The sequence below is a fragment of the Ursus arctos genome, unplaced genomic scaffold, assembly GCF_023065955.2.
Source record: "Ursus arctos isolate Adak ecotype North America unplaced genomic scaffold, UrsArc2.0 scaffold_7, whole genome shotgun sequence".
NCBI lineage: Eukaryota > Metazoa > Chordata > Mammalia > Carnivora > Ursidae > Ursus > Ursus arctos.
The window spans coordinates 17,063,403-17,079,156 of NW_026623089.1; the positions used below are offsets into that span (position 1 = coordinate 17,063,403).

Genomic DNA, 15,754 nt, shown 5'->3' on the forward strand with positions numbered 1-15,754 from the left:
CAACTGCTTCTATGTACAGGGGACTCACCGCTGCCCAGGTTCACAGCGTGAACAGATTCACAGCTCACAGTTCTCTTATTCAATCCCGACCCCACCACCCCGACCCGGAGTAACCTTGCCAGGCCTCACTTGCAAGGAAGGGAACTGGGCCGTGGGGAGTGGGATCTTGAAGGAGCAGAAGCAGACTACCAGGGGTGGGACTGGGAGGACCTCCAGGTATTGGGAGTGGCAGGCACAGGATGTGTGTGGGGCGTGGGGACACAGGGGGCTGGGTGGTACATAGCTTGTCTCCCCCGCATCAATGCTCACTGATGAGCAGAGGCTGCCGGGAACGTAGGGTTGAAGAGGATTCCGAGGATGACAGAGAGCCAGGATCAATTAGCAATGTCAGCCAGGAACCTGGGAGGAAGGGGGTGACCTCCTGCCACAAGCTTGTCATCCCTGGCATCAGGTATGCTTAGAGGACAGTAACATTGTTAGCTCTTTTGACCTCCTGACAGATCCTGATTTGGGGGTGAGGGGGGGAACGCACTGCTATTTATTAATTTCTCTTTCGTGGACAATTTCCTGCTCACTCTGACTCACCGGGCGCTGACATCAGCAGGTTTCGTGCCTCTGTTCCTGGGGACCATCACCTGCCACAGCCAGGCTGCCCCCCCCCCCCCCCCGCAGGGGAGGGAGTGGGTCCCGCAGTCCCAGGAGGGCCTGGGCAGGGGGAGTGCTGCTGCAAAGCTCCATGGGCCTGAGGAACGCCCTCTTGTCTCCTGCATTTCAAGTGGCTTCCAATGGCCACTGCTGGGAGACGCCCCATTTCTGCTGAGTCAGTGCTATTTCAGACTCTGTTCACCTGTAATGAGTGAGCAGCTCCGGGAGGCATTACCATATTGGACTTGGGGGCTGCCCACGTAAGGCGAGAGGACAATCTGCAAGCCAGAGGTTATGACTTCTGATCTAAGTGTTGGCTTTGAAATATTTAAAACTCCCCTGGAACCAACCTGGGTCAGTGCTGTCCTTCATTCTTCTGAGAAAGCGAAAAAGCCAGTCTGGGAGGACAGAGGCTCCGGGCTGCTTGGCAGGCTGGGAGATCCGTGGGGCCTTCTGGCTAAAGTGAATGAAGCGCAGGTGAGAGCCTGAGTGCACGCAGGTGATGGGGCTCAGGCAGGATCCAGGCCCCCGTGGTCTAAATTCCACAGGGCCCCTCTCCAGCCAAAGCAAGAGCCCCGGCCAGCTGGTGGCAGAATGAGACTTCCCAGGTCCCCGGTCCTTTTCATGTTTCCCGTGTTGTATCTCCCCACCTCGTGAGTGTCACCTGACCTGCCAGTGTGAAAGGCTTTGGAGGTTTTGAACTTGCCCTACATCAAATATGCCCCCTTCTCTGCTGGGGAGAAAACCCCAGCCACTCTGCCACAGACTCAGAGGGCATTTGATTGTCTAGAACACATCAAACAGCCCAACTCGCCCTTGTAAAAGTTTTACAAGAAAATCATTGAAGACCAGAAGAGCTATCCTTCCCCTCTCCTCCTCCTTCACTTTTAAACCCGAGCCGATATTCTCGATTCCCACACTTTGGTGTCGGCTGGCCGGCGAGAGCGCTGGGCTGGCGGGCGTGCGGCGGTGGAAATCTCGGCCCCCGGATCATTACACTTGCAGGCCACGGCTTGTGGGATCTAGTGATTTGGACATATTTTATTTAACCAGCTTAGTAAAAGGTAATATTCAGCAGCTGTGATCTATAGCAGAATTACAATTTTCAGGGTCAAGGAGGGATTTTGATATTCGGAGGTTGGGCAGAATTGCTATGAAATCTCATGAGCTGTCTTTAAAAATAAATGAGAAAATAGGTTATCCAAGAGTCATTGTAAGGGAAAAATCAATAGGCAGTGTCTATTCACTCGGGCTATCAAAATCCTTGAAATTTGAACAAAAGTTTCACGTTTAGTGTACTGTAGGTTTTGAAATATCGGCGCCGGAGGCTCGGTGGGTACGGATTCACTGTGCCGCGCATCCAAACGAGGCAGGCCTCGGGCAGCGGCTCGGCGGCCTCGTAAGATGGGGGAGTGTCTGGGTGACCAGATTAGACGGGTAAAAGGAGACTCCTGAAGAAGACCATGGCAGGTGGCCCGCCCAGAAACACGGAGAAGCACCTGCTGTGTGAGGAGTAGGTGTGGCAGCCGGCTCGGTGCCCCTACCCCTGGTCCAGCACGAGGGTCCACGGCGTCTCTGCCCCCACCTGGGAACAAATGACCACTTCACAGGGAACTTCCTGGTGGTGAAATCCTGATTGAGCAGGTTACCTGGAGTGATAGAAGTTGCCTTCATTCATTCATTCATTCATTTGCAATCAGTACTTCGTGTGTTTCAAGTGTGTCTTCCAGCTTTGTGCGGTGCCAGCATCATAGCCAATGACGTTTATCCGAGGCGTGATTATTGCTAATTGAAAACTGTTCCCAACTGGGTCTTCCAGGATGGCATACCCTTGGCACTGAAGAGGCTCATATCAGTCCAACCAACAGAGGCTTCCTTTGCTGTCCAGGTGGCTCTGTGACTCAATTCCTATGGCAGGTAACTGCCAGGTAACTCCTCACTGGCCTGAGAACTCTGGTTTGTGGTTCAGTGCTGTTTTCCAATCCCTGGGGCCATGTCTGATATTCAGTGTTAAAACCCAATTAGAAAACATTTTTTTAAATGAATTTTTTTTAATGAATGAAGACGTCAATATCTTCCTTTCGCTATTATTAATATAAGGCTTTCCTGAGGAATTTTAAGGCCATAATCATGAACAATCTTTAAAGAAAAGAAAACAAAAATACCCCAAACTCCCCACCCTCAATATTTGTCCACCACAATGTTACAGAGCAGCCCATTTTATCAAGATGAGGGGGATGGTAATGGCTTATCATATGCCTGGTGGTGCTTTCCATGGGTTACCTAATCGAATCTTCATATCAGTCCTCGGGGTGGGTGATATTTTCCCTGCTTTACAGTCAAGGAAGCAGAGGCTCAGTGAGGAGATGAGTAGATTATTTCAACTCACCAATGAGAGAACCAGAGCTCATATCCAGGTTTGTGGTCACCCTGCAAAGCCATCCCTGGGGCAATTAGACAAGAAGGGGGGGAAAACTGGTATTCAAAAGCAACCTTGACCATGATCCTTTTAAGTTCTCTCATTAAAACAAAAAATGACCCTAGCTATATTCACAGTACAGAAATTGTAGCAAAGTACTGAGGATTTAGAACTCCCCTTTATTTAGAAAGGGAATGAAATTAAGATAAATAATTCAGATGCAAAGGGTGGGAATAGCAGACATTGGATTTAGGCATTTTATTTAACTCATCAAATAATACAGGTTAGTTCAGGAAACAATAATCAACATATATTACTTGTACTAATGATATGTAGATTCACATTTCCAAGAAAGGTAATGAAAATAAATTACTTTGTGGAATACAGCAAATAAATAGTGTGGCTTTTTTTTTAAAAAACAAAAAACCCTATGAATATTGGGTGGGGGGGAGTGAGGTTATGGAGGCATTGTGGAGCTGGGGGAAGTTGGACCTTGAAACAAATGCCGGCATGAGATGAAGGACAGCACGTGTTAATGACAATTAACAGCAGACATTCTGCCTCCTTCCCCTCATCCCCTTAGTTTTAGGAGCGATTTCTTCCCATCCCCAAGACAGGCTCTGAGCACCGCTCCTGACACCCACCGTGTGCGTGATCCAGATAATGTAATCGCAGCATCATTAGGAACCATGAAATCGCAATTCCCCGGGGAAGGAGCGCTCTCGTTCAGTTACGCACAGAAGAGCCATTAATTAGCAGATTTCAGTTTAAAGTGACTATGTACTACACGGGTTCTAATCCCACTCTGGAGCAACTCTCAGACCTAATGAATTAGCTGGAGGAAGTCTGGGCAGGAGCCAGAAGACAGCACTCAAAGGGAAATGAAGTGAAATAAGATAAACTTAAAACTGCAAAATTTTAAAATGATCAAGAGATCATCCACTATTGGGGAAAAGCTGTAGAAGAAGCCAAACGGGGGTCATCTGAATTTTCTTCTCTTGAAATGGCACTGTTGAGTATGCCGTTTAATATTTGGACTCCATTTGAGGCAACTTGATCTAAATGGACTCACTCATTCATCCCACTCATGTTCTCTTAAAGTGACAGCACTTTTATAGAAGATGACAGGCTGCTACTTTGGACACATTCATCCCTTGGACAGGTGAGTCCTCCAACATCAGGCAAGGCAGGTTGAAAGCTGCACTTGGACCCTCCATGACAGTAGCTTTGGAAATGCTTCTGAAATGGAGATACCCTCTTCCTGGAAGGATAAGTGGAATCGAGATTTTTACCATTCTTGAGAAGATGACCCCTCAACCCAAACCTGGTTGGCACCTACCCTCCTCCATGTTAGTACCTTTGTACTGAGCTTTGAAATTCTGGCCTCATCGTTAAATAAAAGGGATGAATGTAGAGATCAATGACCAGTCTTTGCACACTGGCCTCCGCCCTCGGGCGGGTTGACATCTTTCCATTTCACAACTTGCTTGGATTCCAAATATAGAGTCTATTCCGTATGTTTGCCAGGGAGGAGGGTGCCTTTTAGACTGGCGCTTCAGTTCTAGGACATCAGACCTACGGACAGTACCTGGGGGACAGACTGACTTGTCAGTGGGTAAACCTACACGAGAGGGGATAAACCCCTTTTTAAGAAAGAAGGGCCGTGTTCCAAGGCACCGCACACTGGTTTCTAAATCCTGCTCATGGGTCTCATCCAAGAGTACCTTCATAATGTGCCTGGGAGCAAGGGAGGGGCACGAGCAAAGTTAATGGTCTGGTTTCCTGATAGGGAAATGGGTGCCCCAGAGGGAAAGTGACTCACCCAGGCAGGACCAGCTCCATAATTTGTGAGATCCAAAGCAAAATGAAAATAAGGAGCCCTGTATTCAGAAAGCAAGAAAAAAAGTGCTTTTTCATTTCTTCCCTGGTCTCTCTCTTGTCATGGTGTTTAAATTTTTCTAGTTAATGTCTTCCAAGTCAAGTCAAAATTTTAAATCACTAGCATGGATTTTACTGTTCATTTTATATTGTGCCACGCCAGTTTTAAAAGCAAGTATCAGAATATTTCCGTGTGTGGAATCAGCAGGTACGTGACCTACGCTGTGGCTTGTTTCGAGGGGTGCCTCAACCAGAAGCGACAAGAAGACTCAGGTCCGAAGAGACAAGCCGGACTCAGGAACGTTGGCAGAAAGAAGAGAGGGCTCCCCCAGGCCTGAGGATTCTCTCAGGGGGAGGTCGGACCCTCAGGGTGCTGACCCCTGCCTTGTGACTTGGGCACGCACTTGCTCTCCAGCCTGGGGGTCAGGTTCCCTTCCTTCCCAGTGGCTGGACAGATAGGTTGTGCCCCAGGCCCGGGACAGGAGGTCAAGGAAGGCATCTTCCTCTTCTGCAAGGTCCCTGCCCCAGTCCTCAGCAGATGGGCAACCCCAGGGGCAGGGCAACCGTGGTGCCAGGATGCACGAGGTATACCCAGAGCCTCCACTGGGATGGATTAGAGGCGTGCCCCGGTGCGTCCCCCACTAAATGTGTCCTGATGCTGTCAGCATAGGGCTGGGCCCGCAGGGGCCCTGCCCCCACCCCAGGATGCCATGGGCTGCACCTGTCCAACCCTTGACCCTTCCCATGCCTGAGCCCGGGCTGGGGGCAGGTTGGCAGCAGCTGCTGCATGGAGGTTGGGGTGGGAAGGCCGAGTGGAACGGGGGTTCCAGGGGGCTGAGCATCAGACCCCAGAAGCAGGGAGGTGGTGGGAAGCAGGACTGCCTAGGAGCCAGGGCTCCAAGCTCCCCGTTCATGGCCCGTTGTCTCACTGAACTTCATTTACAAAACCCAATCACGAAGATAAAATTATCATGAATTTCCATATAGCGACTGTACAGCATTAAGCCCCCAGCGGGGGGCCCTTCTGAAGGTGGGGTCATGCACGTGGCTGCACAGGTCACAAGCCCATGCCCTCAGCCCTGCACCCAAGACCGTTCAGAAGCTCAGCGCACCAAATCTCCTGCTCTTCTAGGGGGTTCTACACACCAGGGGCTGCCATCTTACCCCAGTGCCCTTGGCCCTCACACGGTTAGGAACAGTCCCTCTTCTCTGCTGTGGATGACTGGAGTTGGCAGAGGCCTACCTTCCTGAGACTTTCCAAGCAACTTTCCCATTTGCCAGATGAGGAACTGAAGCCCCGAGCAGGCTCTGACTTGTCACCATGAGGCCACACGGTGGCTGGTGGCATGGAAGGGCCCAGAGCCCTGAGTACCTCCGGCCTGGAAGACGCCAGACTTTGGGCAAAGAGCGAAGCCTCGTGGGGTCTCCCTGCTAGGCTCTTCCTGGGTGTGCACACGCCACCCCCACAGCCACCAGAGCCTGGAGCTTGTCAGGGCCTCGCCCAGCTCTAAAGCAGCGTCCCCTTAGCATCAGCAGCCCAGGTGTTTGCCAGAGGCCTCTGTGGGCTCAGGGTCGGAGGAAGGGGGGGACTCCAAAGCTTACCTAGTTATTCCCCACAAGATTCTTTTGCTAGTGATGGCGGACTTGAGCACAAACATGCCTTTCCCCCGGGACGTTAGTAGGTCAGCTGAGGGGACACCCAGGGTGTCCTCTGCCGGTTCCTCAGGAGAGAAAAGATCTGACATTCAGGGAAAAAATGATCACAGCCAACAGGGATGGAACTGAGTTTTTCTATGCATGTTGGTTTAAAAAGAATGTAATGGAGGAACGTTAGCCCCGAGGCGTGAAGGCCAGCACTAGCAAAGAGGCCCCGTGGCTGGGCCGTGGCTTCCAGAATGCGGTGCTGAGTTACACCTCCTTGTGCAGAGGAGAGAAACCCAGCTGAAGACCTGGAGTCCATTCCTGGCCCCGCCGCCCATGTGCTGGGTGGTCTCGACGCACCCTCTCTGCACCCTATCTCCCCAACTGAACAAGCGGGTTGGCCAAAATGGTCCCTAAAGCCTGCACAGCTAGAGAGTTCCGTGAATCTGAGCCCATCCACCTGGCCGTCAAGGTGGCCAGCCTGGAGCCCAAGGGACACGGGTCCCACATTTCCTCCTTTCCAACCCTGCTCTCCCTGGCTCTGTGGGTTTCGTCTCCCCCCACGGGAGCTCAGGGAGGCCCATCCGGAGGCCAGGACCGCGGCAGCCTTTGCTGGGATGCCCAGGCCCCTCCTGTCCCCGGATCAAAGTTTCTCCACTGTCTGGGGGCTGGTGGGGGGGGAGGGTGACCCATCAGCCTCGTGCCCAAATCTGGATTCTGCTTCTATTTTCCCCTTTCTGCATGGGGGACAGAGAGAGAAGAAGGAGAGAGAAGCCTTTGAAAAATGTCTCCTGCTCCATCGCTCAGCAATTCACCTCGCCGCCGAGCCCAGTGACACTCCCGTGGTGCACCTCTTAGCCACTCGGCAACTTTTTTCCCTTTTATGATATTTTGGGTTTCTGATTGCCTGCCAAGTCGAACCTTTATCATTTAATAAGCAGAAAAAAAGGAAGAAAGGAAAAAGAAAAAAGGAAAAAAATCCTCTAAGTCAGTCCCAATCTAAAGGGTCCCCATTCCTGTCCCCTGCGTCTCTGGGGCTGGTCCTGGACACGGAGCCAGTGCTCATGGGGACTCAACCACTTGCAGGCAAACGTCAACTCTACTCCAATGGGGCCATTTTGCACATGTAGTCGTGGGAACCGCCCGGAGGCAGGAACACAGAGCACTAGAGGGCGTGGCGAGGGTTCGTGGAGGTGGGGCGCTGACCTGGGGGGGCCGCGGTGGGAGGTGGCAGGGGTGTGGGCAGCACGGCAGGATTTCTGCCCCCGGCAGTGACCTGCCTGAGAGCAGACAGCAAGGCAGGGCTCTGAGGACGAAAACAGCTGTCCCATCTGCAGCCCCAGGGCCGGGGGACTGCCGTGCTTGTTTTCTTACCTCGCGTCTTCACCACGTGTCTTTGGGGCCTGGCACATGGAAGACGGCCAATGGGTACTTTTTGACTAGATGAATAAATCTGATTATACCTCTCATGCTTCAAACAGGGAAAGCCTCGGTTGTTTAGAAGTCCTGTTGGGGACAGTGATGAGCCCATGAAGCCCCTAGCTCTTCTCACTCTGCAGTTTCTTGATGGGGGTGTGTGCATGAGGGGGAGATAGAAATCAAGCAGAGACATTTTCTGAGAGTCACGATGTCCCCGCTGTGCTGAGACCCCTGGATGGGGCAGCGTGGGGAGGGGCTGCCCGGGGTGTAAGCAATCAGTTTTGGTCTCTTCTCCAAATGCCTTGGCCTCCTCACCTCAGCAGGGTTGGGGGGGAGCAGCCTGGAGCAGCTCCCCAAGGAAAACACTGTCTCCTGTTCTAACTACCCCCCCACCTCCTGCCTTCCTGCCCTTTCTCCTCCCCGTCAGCAAGGGCACTGCTGTGGGATGTGCCAGGGGACCCTCACGCAGTTATCTTGCCTTGGCAGAGCCCATGTGTTCTCTGACCTGAGTGGTCCTGGGCCCTGGGGCCAGGGTGTGTGAGGGCTTCTACAGCAAGGCCGTGCCCCACCCCCGCCCGGGTAACCCATTCATTACCCAAAAGGGCCGCTGCTCCCAGGAGAAACCACCAGGGAGCTTGTCCCAGGCAACCAAGGTCTTCTTCCCTTCTACCCCCTTCTCCCAAAGACCACCAGCTGCTCCTTGCCACGGTGGGTCTTTCCTCCCCCAAACCCAAAACCTGCCCTCAGGAAGGGGTCAGACAGTTCACCAGGAGGGATCAGTCGTCGACGGGACTGAAGCTGACCAGGAGGAGAAGAACTTGCATTTTGCCAGGGCTCAAGGTCAGACACCAAAGGAACGGCCCTTTAGAGGCAGGATTTCAGGTAGCTACCCGCTCACAGGCGTTCCTGGGCAGAGACCTGGCTCATCTTACAACTGTACGTGGCTCGGAGGGCCAAGGCCTGGGTCACCTCCTGTGCCCTAAAGAGACGGGAACGAGGAAGGGGATAGTGTGGCGGGCTTCAGGCCCTGCGCATTCAGCCTCCTACGGCTGAGGCTTCTCTAGTGAATTTAACAACAACCCCATTCCGCAAAGACGTGACGGGTTCTGGCCACATCGTTGGCCCCGCTCTCTTCTGATGGTGTGAGATGGAAAATTAACAGGCACATGCAGTGTGGCACGCCAAGGCGCTTAGCCCAGTGCTGGGCATGCGGGAGGCCGCCATGAGGGTCAGCGGAGGGTGCCTCTGTGCCCTGGGTCTTTGGCAGAACTTTCTGGAGAGAAGCTGGAGCCTGAGGATGTATTTCATTCTCAACTCTGTGGGGCCTCATCATGCAAAAAACATTTCTGTCCAACTCAGGTACTTTTCTTGGCAAAATAAGTTAAAAACAAAAAAGTTGAGGCAACAAAGCGCACTGAGCTGGAGAAGGGCCTTGGCCCCCCCCATCCCCCCCAGTACTGTCCCCTCCTGAGCACACCTGGGGAGGCCGAGGGGCGGGGGAAGGAGGGGGCTGCGCTGAACGGCGCCGTCCTGCCCCCAGGAAAAGTCCAGGCAGCTCTCAGTGGAGCCGTGTGTGCAGCGGATCAATACGGGCTTCCGGCCGCTGACCTATTATTCACGCCAAAGGGCCTTGTTTGGATGAAGAGAAGGAGGGGGTGCACGAGTTCACAGAATCACAGTCTAGAGCTCTGCTGCCTGGCATTTCCCCCTCTCTCTGTGATGCCTTCGTTATTTATGTAGCACGAGTAATGAGGTGATTCAGGATGAGGAAGTGCTTTTCCCACAGCATGCTGGGAGCTCCTTGAGGCATGACAACAGAGGTTGCGTGTGATTTGGGCCGGAGTCCTGGGAGATAGGCACCCTGTCTTTCCCCCGCTTGGGCGCGTCCTGAAGGAGGCCAGTAATGGGCCCGGGTGGCACAAGGTAGGGCCCAATGCCGGTGCCCTTCCCTCTTAACTATCTCCTGGGATGAGTCCCACTAACCATTTTCTGTCCCCTGGTGCTGGGAATCCATCCTTAACCCATATCCCATCTGTTCCTCACCTCCTTACACATTCCCAACCCACTTGTCCTGTCATTTTGGGTTTGCGCCACCATCTTGTTTTTGCCCTACTTGCCTCTGGTAAGTCGGCTTTGGAACATTCACCTTATTACTGACCTAGAATCCTAATGGACACGGGCAGTCTCTCAGCATTCCCTGTGTCTTCCCTCCTCTACAACAGAAGAGGGTGCTGACCCTGTATCCAGCCCTGGCTCCAATCACATGCACTATTCTGCCTGCCCCTGGCTGCTCTTGGTTACCCTGCAATGTCTCCTTTCTTGGGGAGTATCCTGTGGCTTTAAGAACCTCTCTGAGATGTCCACACAGTCCCCTGCCCCATTTTTAAAAGGCTGGCATCCTGTCTAAGAGCTACCTGACTAGTCACAAAATGTGGATGGTTCCTGGCAGACCCTAGTGGTTGGAGCCCAATGGGCTGCAGGCAAAGCCATACAAACAAGGATGTTTCCAGAAGTTTGGCTTCAGGTTAGTGAATTATACCATAGGATGAGGTCAAGTTTGAGGGTTGGCGACTCATCTCAGGCAACCAGTGTCTCTGGGAGTCAGATATGGGATGGCTTACCACAAAGCCTTCCTTCCTTTTGGAAAAACGACTCTGAGCCTATCTTTTGCTGAGGTGTGGTGTCCGTTAAAAGGTGGTAAGCTGTCACGTGGCTAATTTGGAACAGACTGAAATGGAGGCTTGAGACCCCTTAGACCTGGTCTGTGTGCCGTTTCCGTGCCCACGGTGATCTCTGAAGCTCAGGGCAGGCCTCGCTTGGCTCCCACCTGCTGGACCTGCCCCTCCTATGCCACAGCTCCTGCTGGGACCGTCTGTCCTTGGGTGGGTGATGCTGAGAGATGGTGGCTGAGCAGGGGACACGTGCCGTCTCTCCCCTTCGCATCCACGGAGTGGCCGCCCGAGGGGTCTGTCTTTCTGGGGACAGGTGGGTAGGAGTAAAGCAGGTTGGCAGAAAAGTACTCCTCGTTCCCTGATATTGACCAGCACACCCCAGCCCTGAAGTACTAATGCACCAGGCCTCTGAGAGTGGCTTCCATGGCTCTGTGAAACTCATCGGATCAAATGGGGAGACCAGATGCAGCCAGCCGTTCTGGCATGGAGAATGCCACTGACTTTAGACTCGGGATGATGATGATGACAATGGTGATGATGATGGAGTTTTTCCCCCGCGAAGCTCGGAGCCCACGGAAAAGCTGATGATTTCACCAACGGCAAGTCCCAGAAAGGAAAAAAAGATAGAAGGTCTCTCCCAGCAAAGCATCGCTCCTATTGTCTCTCAGGGAAGCACTGTTCGCAATGAGCTCACTGACTCCACAGAGACGCCCCATCACACCCTCCCCAAGCCAGCCGACCGGACGCACAAGTGTTCCTTTAAGAAATCCTTACTTACTCTCCAGACCACAGTCCTCCAACCACACACTCAGCTAGTGGAGGAGACAAGTGGACCAGAGACAGGGGCCTCACAGAGGTTCCTTTGAAACCAGCCCCAGCCACAACCAACCAACAGCCCTTGGCTCTGGCCCTGCGTTTCTCCCAGGAAAGCCACCTCCACTCCCAGGCGCCGCGTGCCCCACCAGGCTACAGTTCAAACCAAAGAGGCGAGGAAATCATTGCTTGTCGTTAATTCTCAACTACGTGGACAAACGGCTATAAATATTTATGATGGGAAATTTCATTATTTAAAAATTCGGCTCTAAATTTCCAGCTAACTCCATGAAGAATGCCTGCTGAACAGGTTGCAAATTACGAACAATTATTTTTCTCTTCTGCATTTGAATAGAACTTACAGCTAAAGTCATTTAAAGGGGTTAACATCCACCTTAATTAAATATTAAAGTGTGCCTGTACCTGCTGCTATTGTTGCCCCTTCGAAGAAGATATAACCTACTTTTGACAAGTTTTCATCTTTCTCTGTGGAAGACGCTACATGAAATCAAATCAGTGGCAAAGAGGAGAGTAATGAATAATCTATTTCATATTCCAACAGCACCCAGAGCTCGGGAGTGGAAAAATATTCAGTCAGAGGACGGCAAGAGGCTGCTTGGGTACCACATGACACAGCTAATGTTTAAATAATAATAATAATAAAAAGCGATAAACAAATCATTAGCCCTTAACAGTTGTTTAATGCAATTTGTTAATGAACGTAATGGTGGGGACTCATAATGAAAGAAAATAAAAACGTCTAAACAGGCGCCAAGTTGCTGGCGATGCGCAATTATTTCCTTGTCAAGTTTTTATGATTTAATGAGCCCCTCTGGGACTGACGGCTGTCAGTCAGTCGTGACTTTTTGACACCATTACAACTTCAAATACAGCAGCAGGCAGGCTGTTTTCCTCGGATTTGAAATACTGAAATGATCTGACAGTTTTAAAGAAAAGATGTGCAAAAAAAAAAAAAAAGAGGAGAGAGGGAGAGAAAGACAGTTGCTTTCCTTTCTTTCCACACCCTTCCCTTCTTCTACCGGTGGATAATCTCTGGATGCTGTTTGGTAATGAAAATCCAATCACTGAGGTCATTATCTGATGAGGTTTTTGGAACAGGCAGGCTTTTTTCCCCCTCTTTATTTCTTTACTTAATGATAACCCTCAATGGGCTTGCCCCGCATGGGACGGCCAGAGCCGCACAATTTTGTTCACCATTAATTTCAGCCTTTGAAGCTCAGGGCTCAGAAGCAGCAGCAAAGCAAACCCCCCACCAAGCCGGTTCCAAAATAAGACAACCCGGCCCGCCTGAAACAGAATAGCAAATGGCCTCCCGGCCCAGGCCCGGCGGCTGACGTCAAGCCCCGCGCATCTGCAGGCATTCGCCTTCAACACGGAACATTTACAACTCTTTACAACTTAAGAGACTTTAATTAAATTGCTTTTGATTCCGGAGCAGGGTAGCATCCGCTTTATTTATTCGGTCGGGGAAACTGTTTAGTCTGCGTGAATTTTAGATGGCAAGGGCTTCCTCCTCGTCCTCGTCCTCGTCCTCGTCCTCGCCTTCACCCCGTCCCCACGTCCCCGTGAACATCATTTTTAGCCCAGGAGCCCAACCGTAGAAACGGTCCTCCATCAAAGTCTACACGTTAAGTTCCTAGAACCTTCCACAGATCTAGGCCCTGCTTCGCCTCGGTGGGCTTTCTCCCTTCCCCGGTGGAGCAGGGAAGTGGGGAGAAAACTGTGCCTCCACCGGGGCCCCCGTGCATTTCTCCTCCAGCACCCGGGAGCGCCAGGCGGGAGTTCGGGGACTCCAGACCAGCTTCTTCCGAAGCGCTCGCTATCTGGGTCACTTCTCCAGGTGGGTCAGACGGGGCTGTTAGGCCAAGGGTTATCTGTCCAGATTCTCTCACTCCCGAGGTTGAATTGGGGCAAAATCTCAGGCAAGAGCTGATAAAGAGATAGAACTGGCAAGAAAAAAAGCCATTGAGGGGTGAGCAGGGCGTCCCTCCCCGTTTCATCTACTTCGACACGAACACCAGGTTTTACTGAAATCTTTAGGAGCCGGCGGGTTTCGACCATCGGATCAACCTGGCTTGCTGGGTGGCCTGGGGAAGAGGCGTGAGGTGCAGGTCCAGAGCTGGTGACACACCTCAGCTAAGATCAACAGTTTCAAAAGCACCCACCCGAGAGGTTGGTGCAATACTTCCCCGCCATTAGTGTTTCCGAACGGGAAGGAGGTTGGTTGGTTGTTTCCTCCTTTTTAATGGTTTCTCCGATGTGTTCAGCATGTACAGAATTCCGTTATCGGAATAAAAGAATCTTGCTGAGATAGATCCCTTAAGCTGATAGGAAAATTAGCACTGCCTTCCCTCTCCTTCCCTGTCCTACATCGCTCGGCCAAAATCCCATACCATCCCTGCGAGGGCCAGACTGCAGCTTTATTTACACAATACTAAATGATTTATCGGGACACGTGCAGGCCCTGGCCTGTTTCGCTAAGTACGATTTCTCTGGTAGATTTTGCCATTCTGCATTTCCTCTCTAAACCGTCACGGTTCTTTTCTAAGTTGGGGAAAAAATATAAAAATCAAGAGCTGCGTCCAGGTGATCGCAATCACGGGCACAGGTGGTTAGCATTTTTTATGAAGAGAACAGGTTTGCTTTTCAAGGATTCAAAAGCTTCCAATTATATTCAAAAGATAGTACGGACCTCGTAAGTGACTATGAAGTCTTAAGAAAAACACATTTTGCTTCCCGACTAGGGGGAGAATGACCTCAGCTTGGGGCAACTTTAAGCCTGATCATAAATGAACTCATTTTGAACGCAATTCCCGGGTACTTCGGACAGAAAGAAACCAAAGGAAATCACAAAGCACGTCAGAGGTTTGAATACACAGTGAACTCAGGAAGGCTGCGCTAACATTTTTTTTTTTTTTTTTTTTTAGAAAATCCAAGCCGCCCTTTGTAACACGCTGCAACCCCTTGTTCCTTGAAAGGAGGTTAGTGAACGTTTTCCATGAAGTTTATTTCTAGTGGATCGTCCTATAGGACTCTGCCGTATTTATAATCACATTTGAAATTTCTCACTGACGGACTCATGTTCTTGCTCTTCCTGAAATATTCATGTTCTCTTTACATGCTGGAATGGATGTGGAGAGAGTCTTGTCAGACCTTTTGCTTGTATGAGGGCTGCTTTTGGCAGTGCAGATATTAAAACCGAAAGGATACTGAGATGCTTACACAGGTCAAGGGAGAGGAGGTCACAGTTAAATATCGTGCCAGAGCTCACTTTGCCAGCAAATTCTGGGGACTATGGGATTCGGGGAAGGTAAGGAAATATTTCATGTAGCCAGTAATCGAAGTTGTGAAAAGTGGATCTTGGGCAGGCTCAGCAAAAATATTCTTGGCTGTAAAAAGAACCAAAATATGCATAGAAAACTAGAGAAAGTGCTAAGTCAATTTCCCGCACAACTGACATTAAATAGCCACCTTTTCAATGAAAGCACTCAGGCAGGTAGACTATATTCATTATGCCCGGGTAGGAACAGGGCTGGTTTGCTGGAGCCGGTCACTGGCTCTGGCCCCTGTTTTTCTCTGCATTTTTATCCTTGGACATCACAGAAGGGCAATTTGGTGACAAGAGATGTGTGACAAACAGCACAGCCCATCGGATGCCCCACGGCTGACTCATCATGCCCTATCCCAAACCATGACCCCTGACATGTCCACAGGGCAAGGAAGAATGTCACCAAGGCTATTTTGGTTAGTAGATGAAATCATCAAAAGGCAAATAAACATTCACCTTCCCCTACAAAAAACAATCTGGGTGAAGACCAACCTAGAAAAGGAAACCGACCCACATGCAAACAGGAATAGAAAATATTTTTACACTCTTTGCATTTCAGCTGAACAGTGGTGAAAAGAAGGAGGGTCATTCAGGGCCTGTCAGCGTGAAAGAATGATTCATGTGACCATTTTGTCTTAATTACTCAGAACAAGCCGTTGTTGCTGTTTATCAGGGAAGAGCAGATCCATCAGTGTCTTCGGACAGAAAAAGTGATCGCCATCAGGATGGTGACGACCAGGACGATGGCCAAGATGACCACCAGGATGCGGTTCTGGATGATTCTAGGAAAGAGCAGAGGAAAAAAAAAATTTCACATAGATACACGAAGGATTTTCTGACAAAGACCATCCAAGACCAAGCTGGCTAATCAAACGATGGCTTCACAGGTGGGGGTAGGGAGCCCAGTGTGGGGCTTGT

The 15,754-nt window shown here is 51.0% G+C and overlaps 1 protein-coding gene and 1 pseudogene across 3 annotated transcripts in view; one reads left to right on the forward strand and one right to left on the reverse strand.

The window, feature by feature from the left end:
• The first annotated feature begins 2,373 nt into the window (after positions 1 to 2,373).
• On the forward strand, positions 2,374 to 2,455 carry LOC113252560 (U4 spliceosomal RNA; annotated as a pseudogene).
• Positions 2,456 to 3,303: 848 nt separating this feature from the next.
• VTI1A (vesicle transport through interaction with t-SNAREs 1A) overlaps positions 3,304 to 15,754 on the reverse strand; it is a 358,703-nt gene continuing 346,252 nt past the window's right edge. For 2 of the 3 annotated variants that reach the window (XM_026494125.4, XM_044382127.3), the window contains one exon: positions 3,304 to 15,618. In XM_026494125.4, the coding sequence (XP_026349910.1) occupies positions 15,525 to 15,618 (94 nt within the window). In that variant the 3' untranslated portion in view covers positions 3,304 to 15,524. The remainder of the gene's footprint in view (positions 15,619 to 15,754) is intronic. The other variant, XM_057308551.1, reaches the window with a different exon arrangement.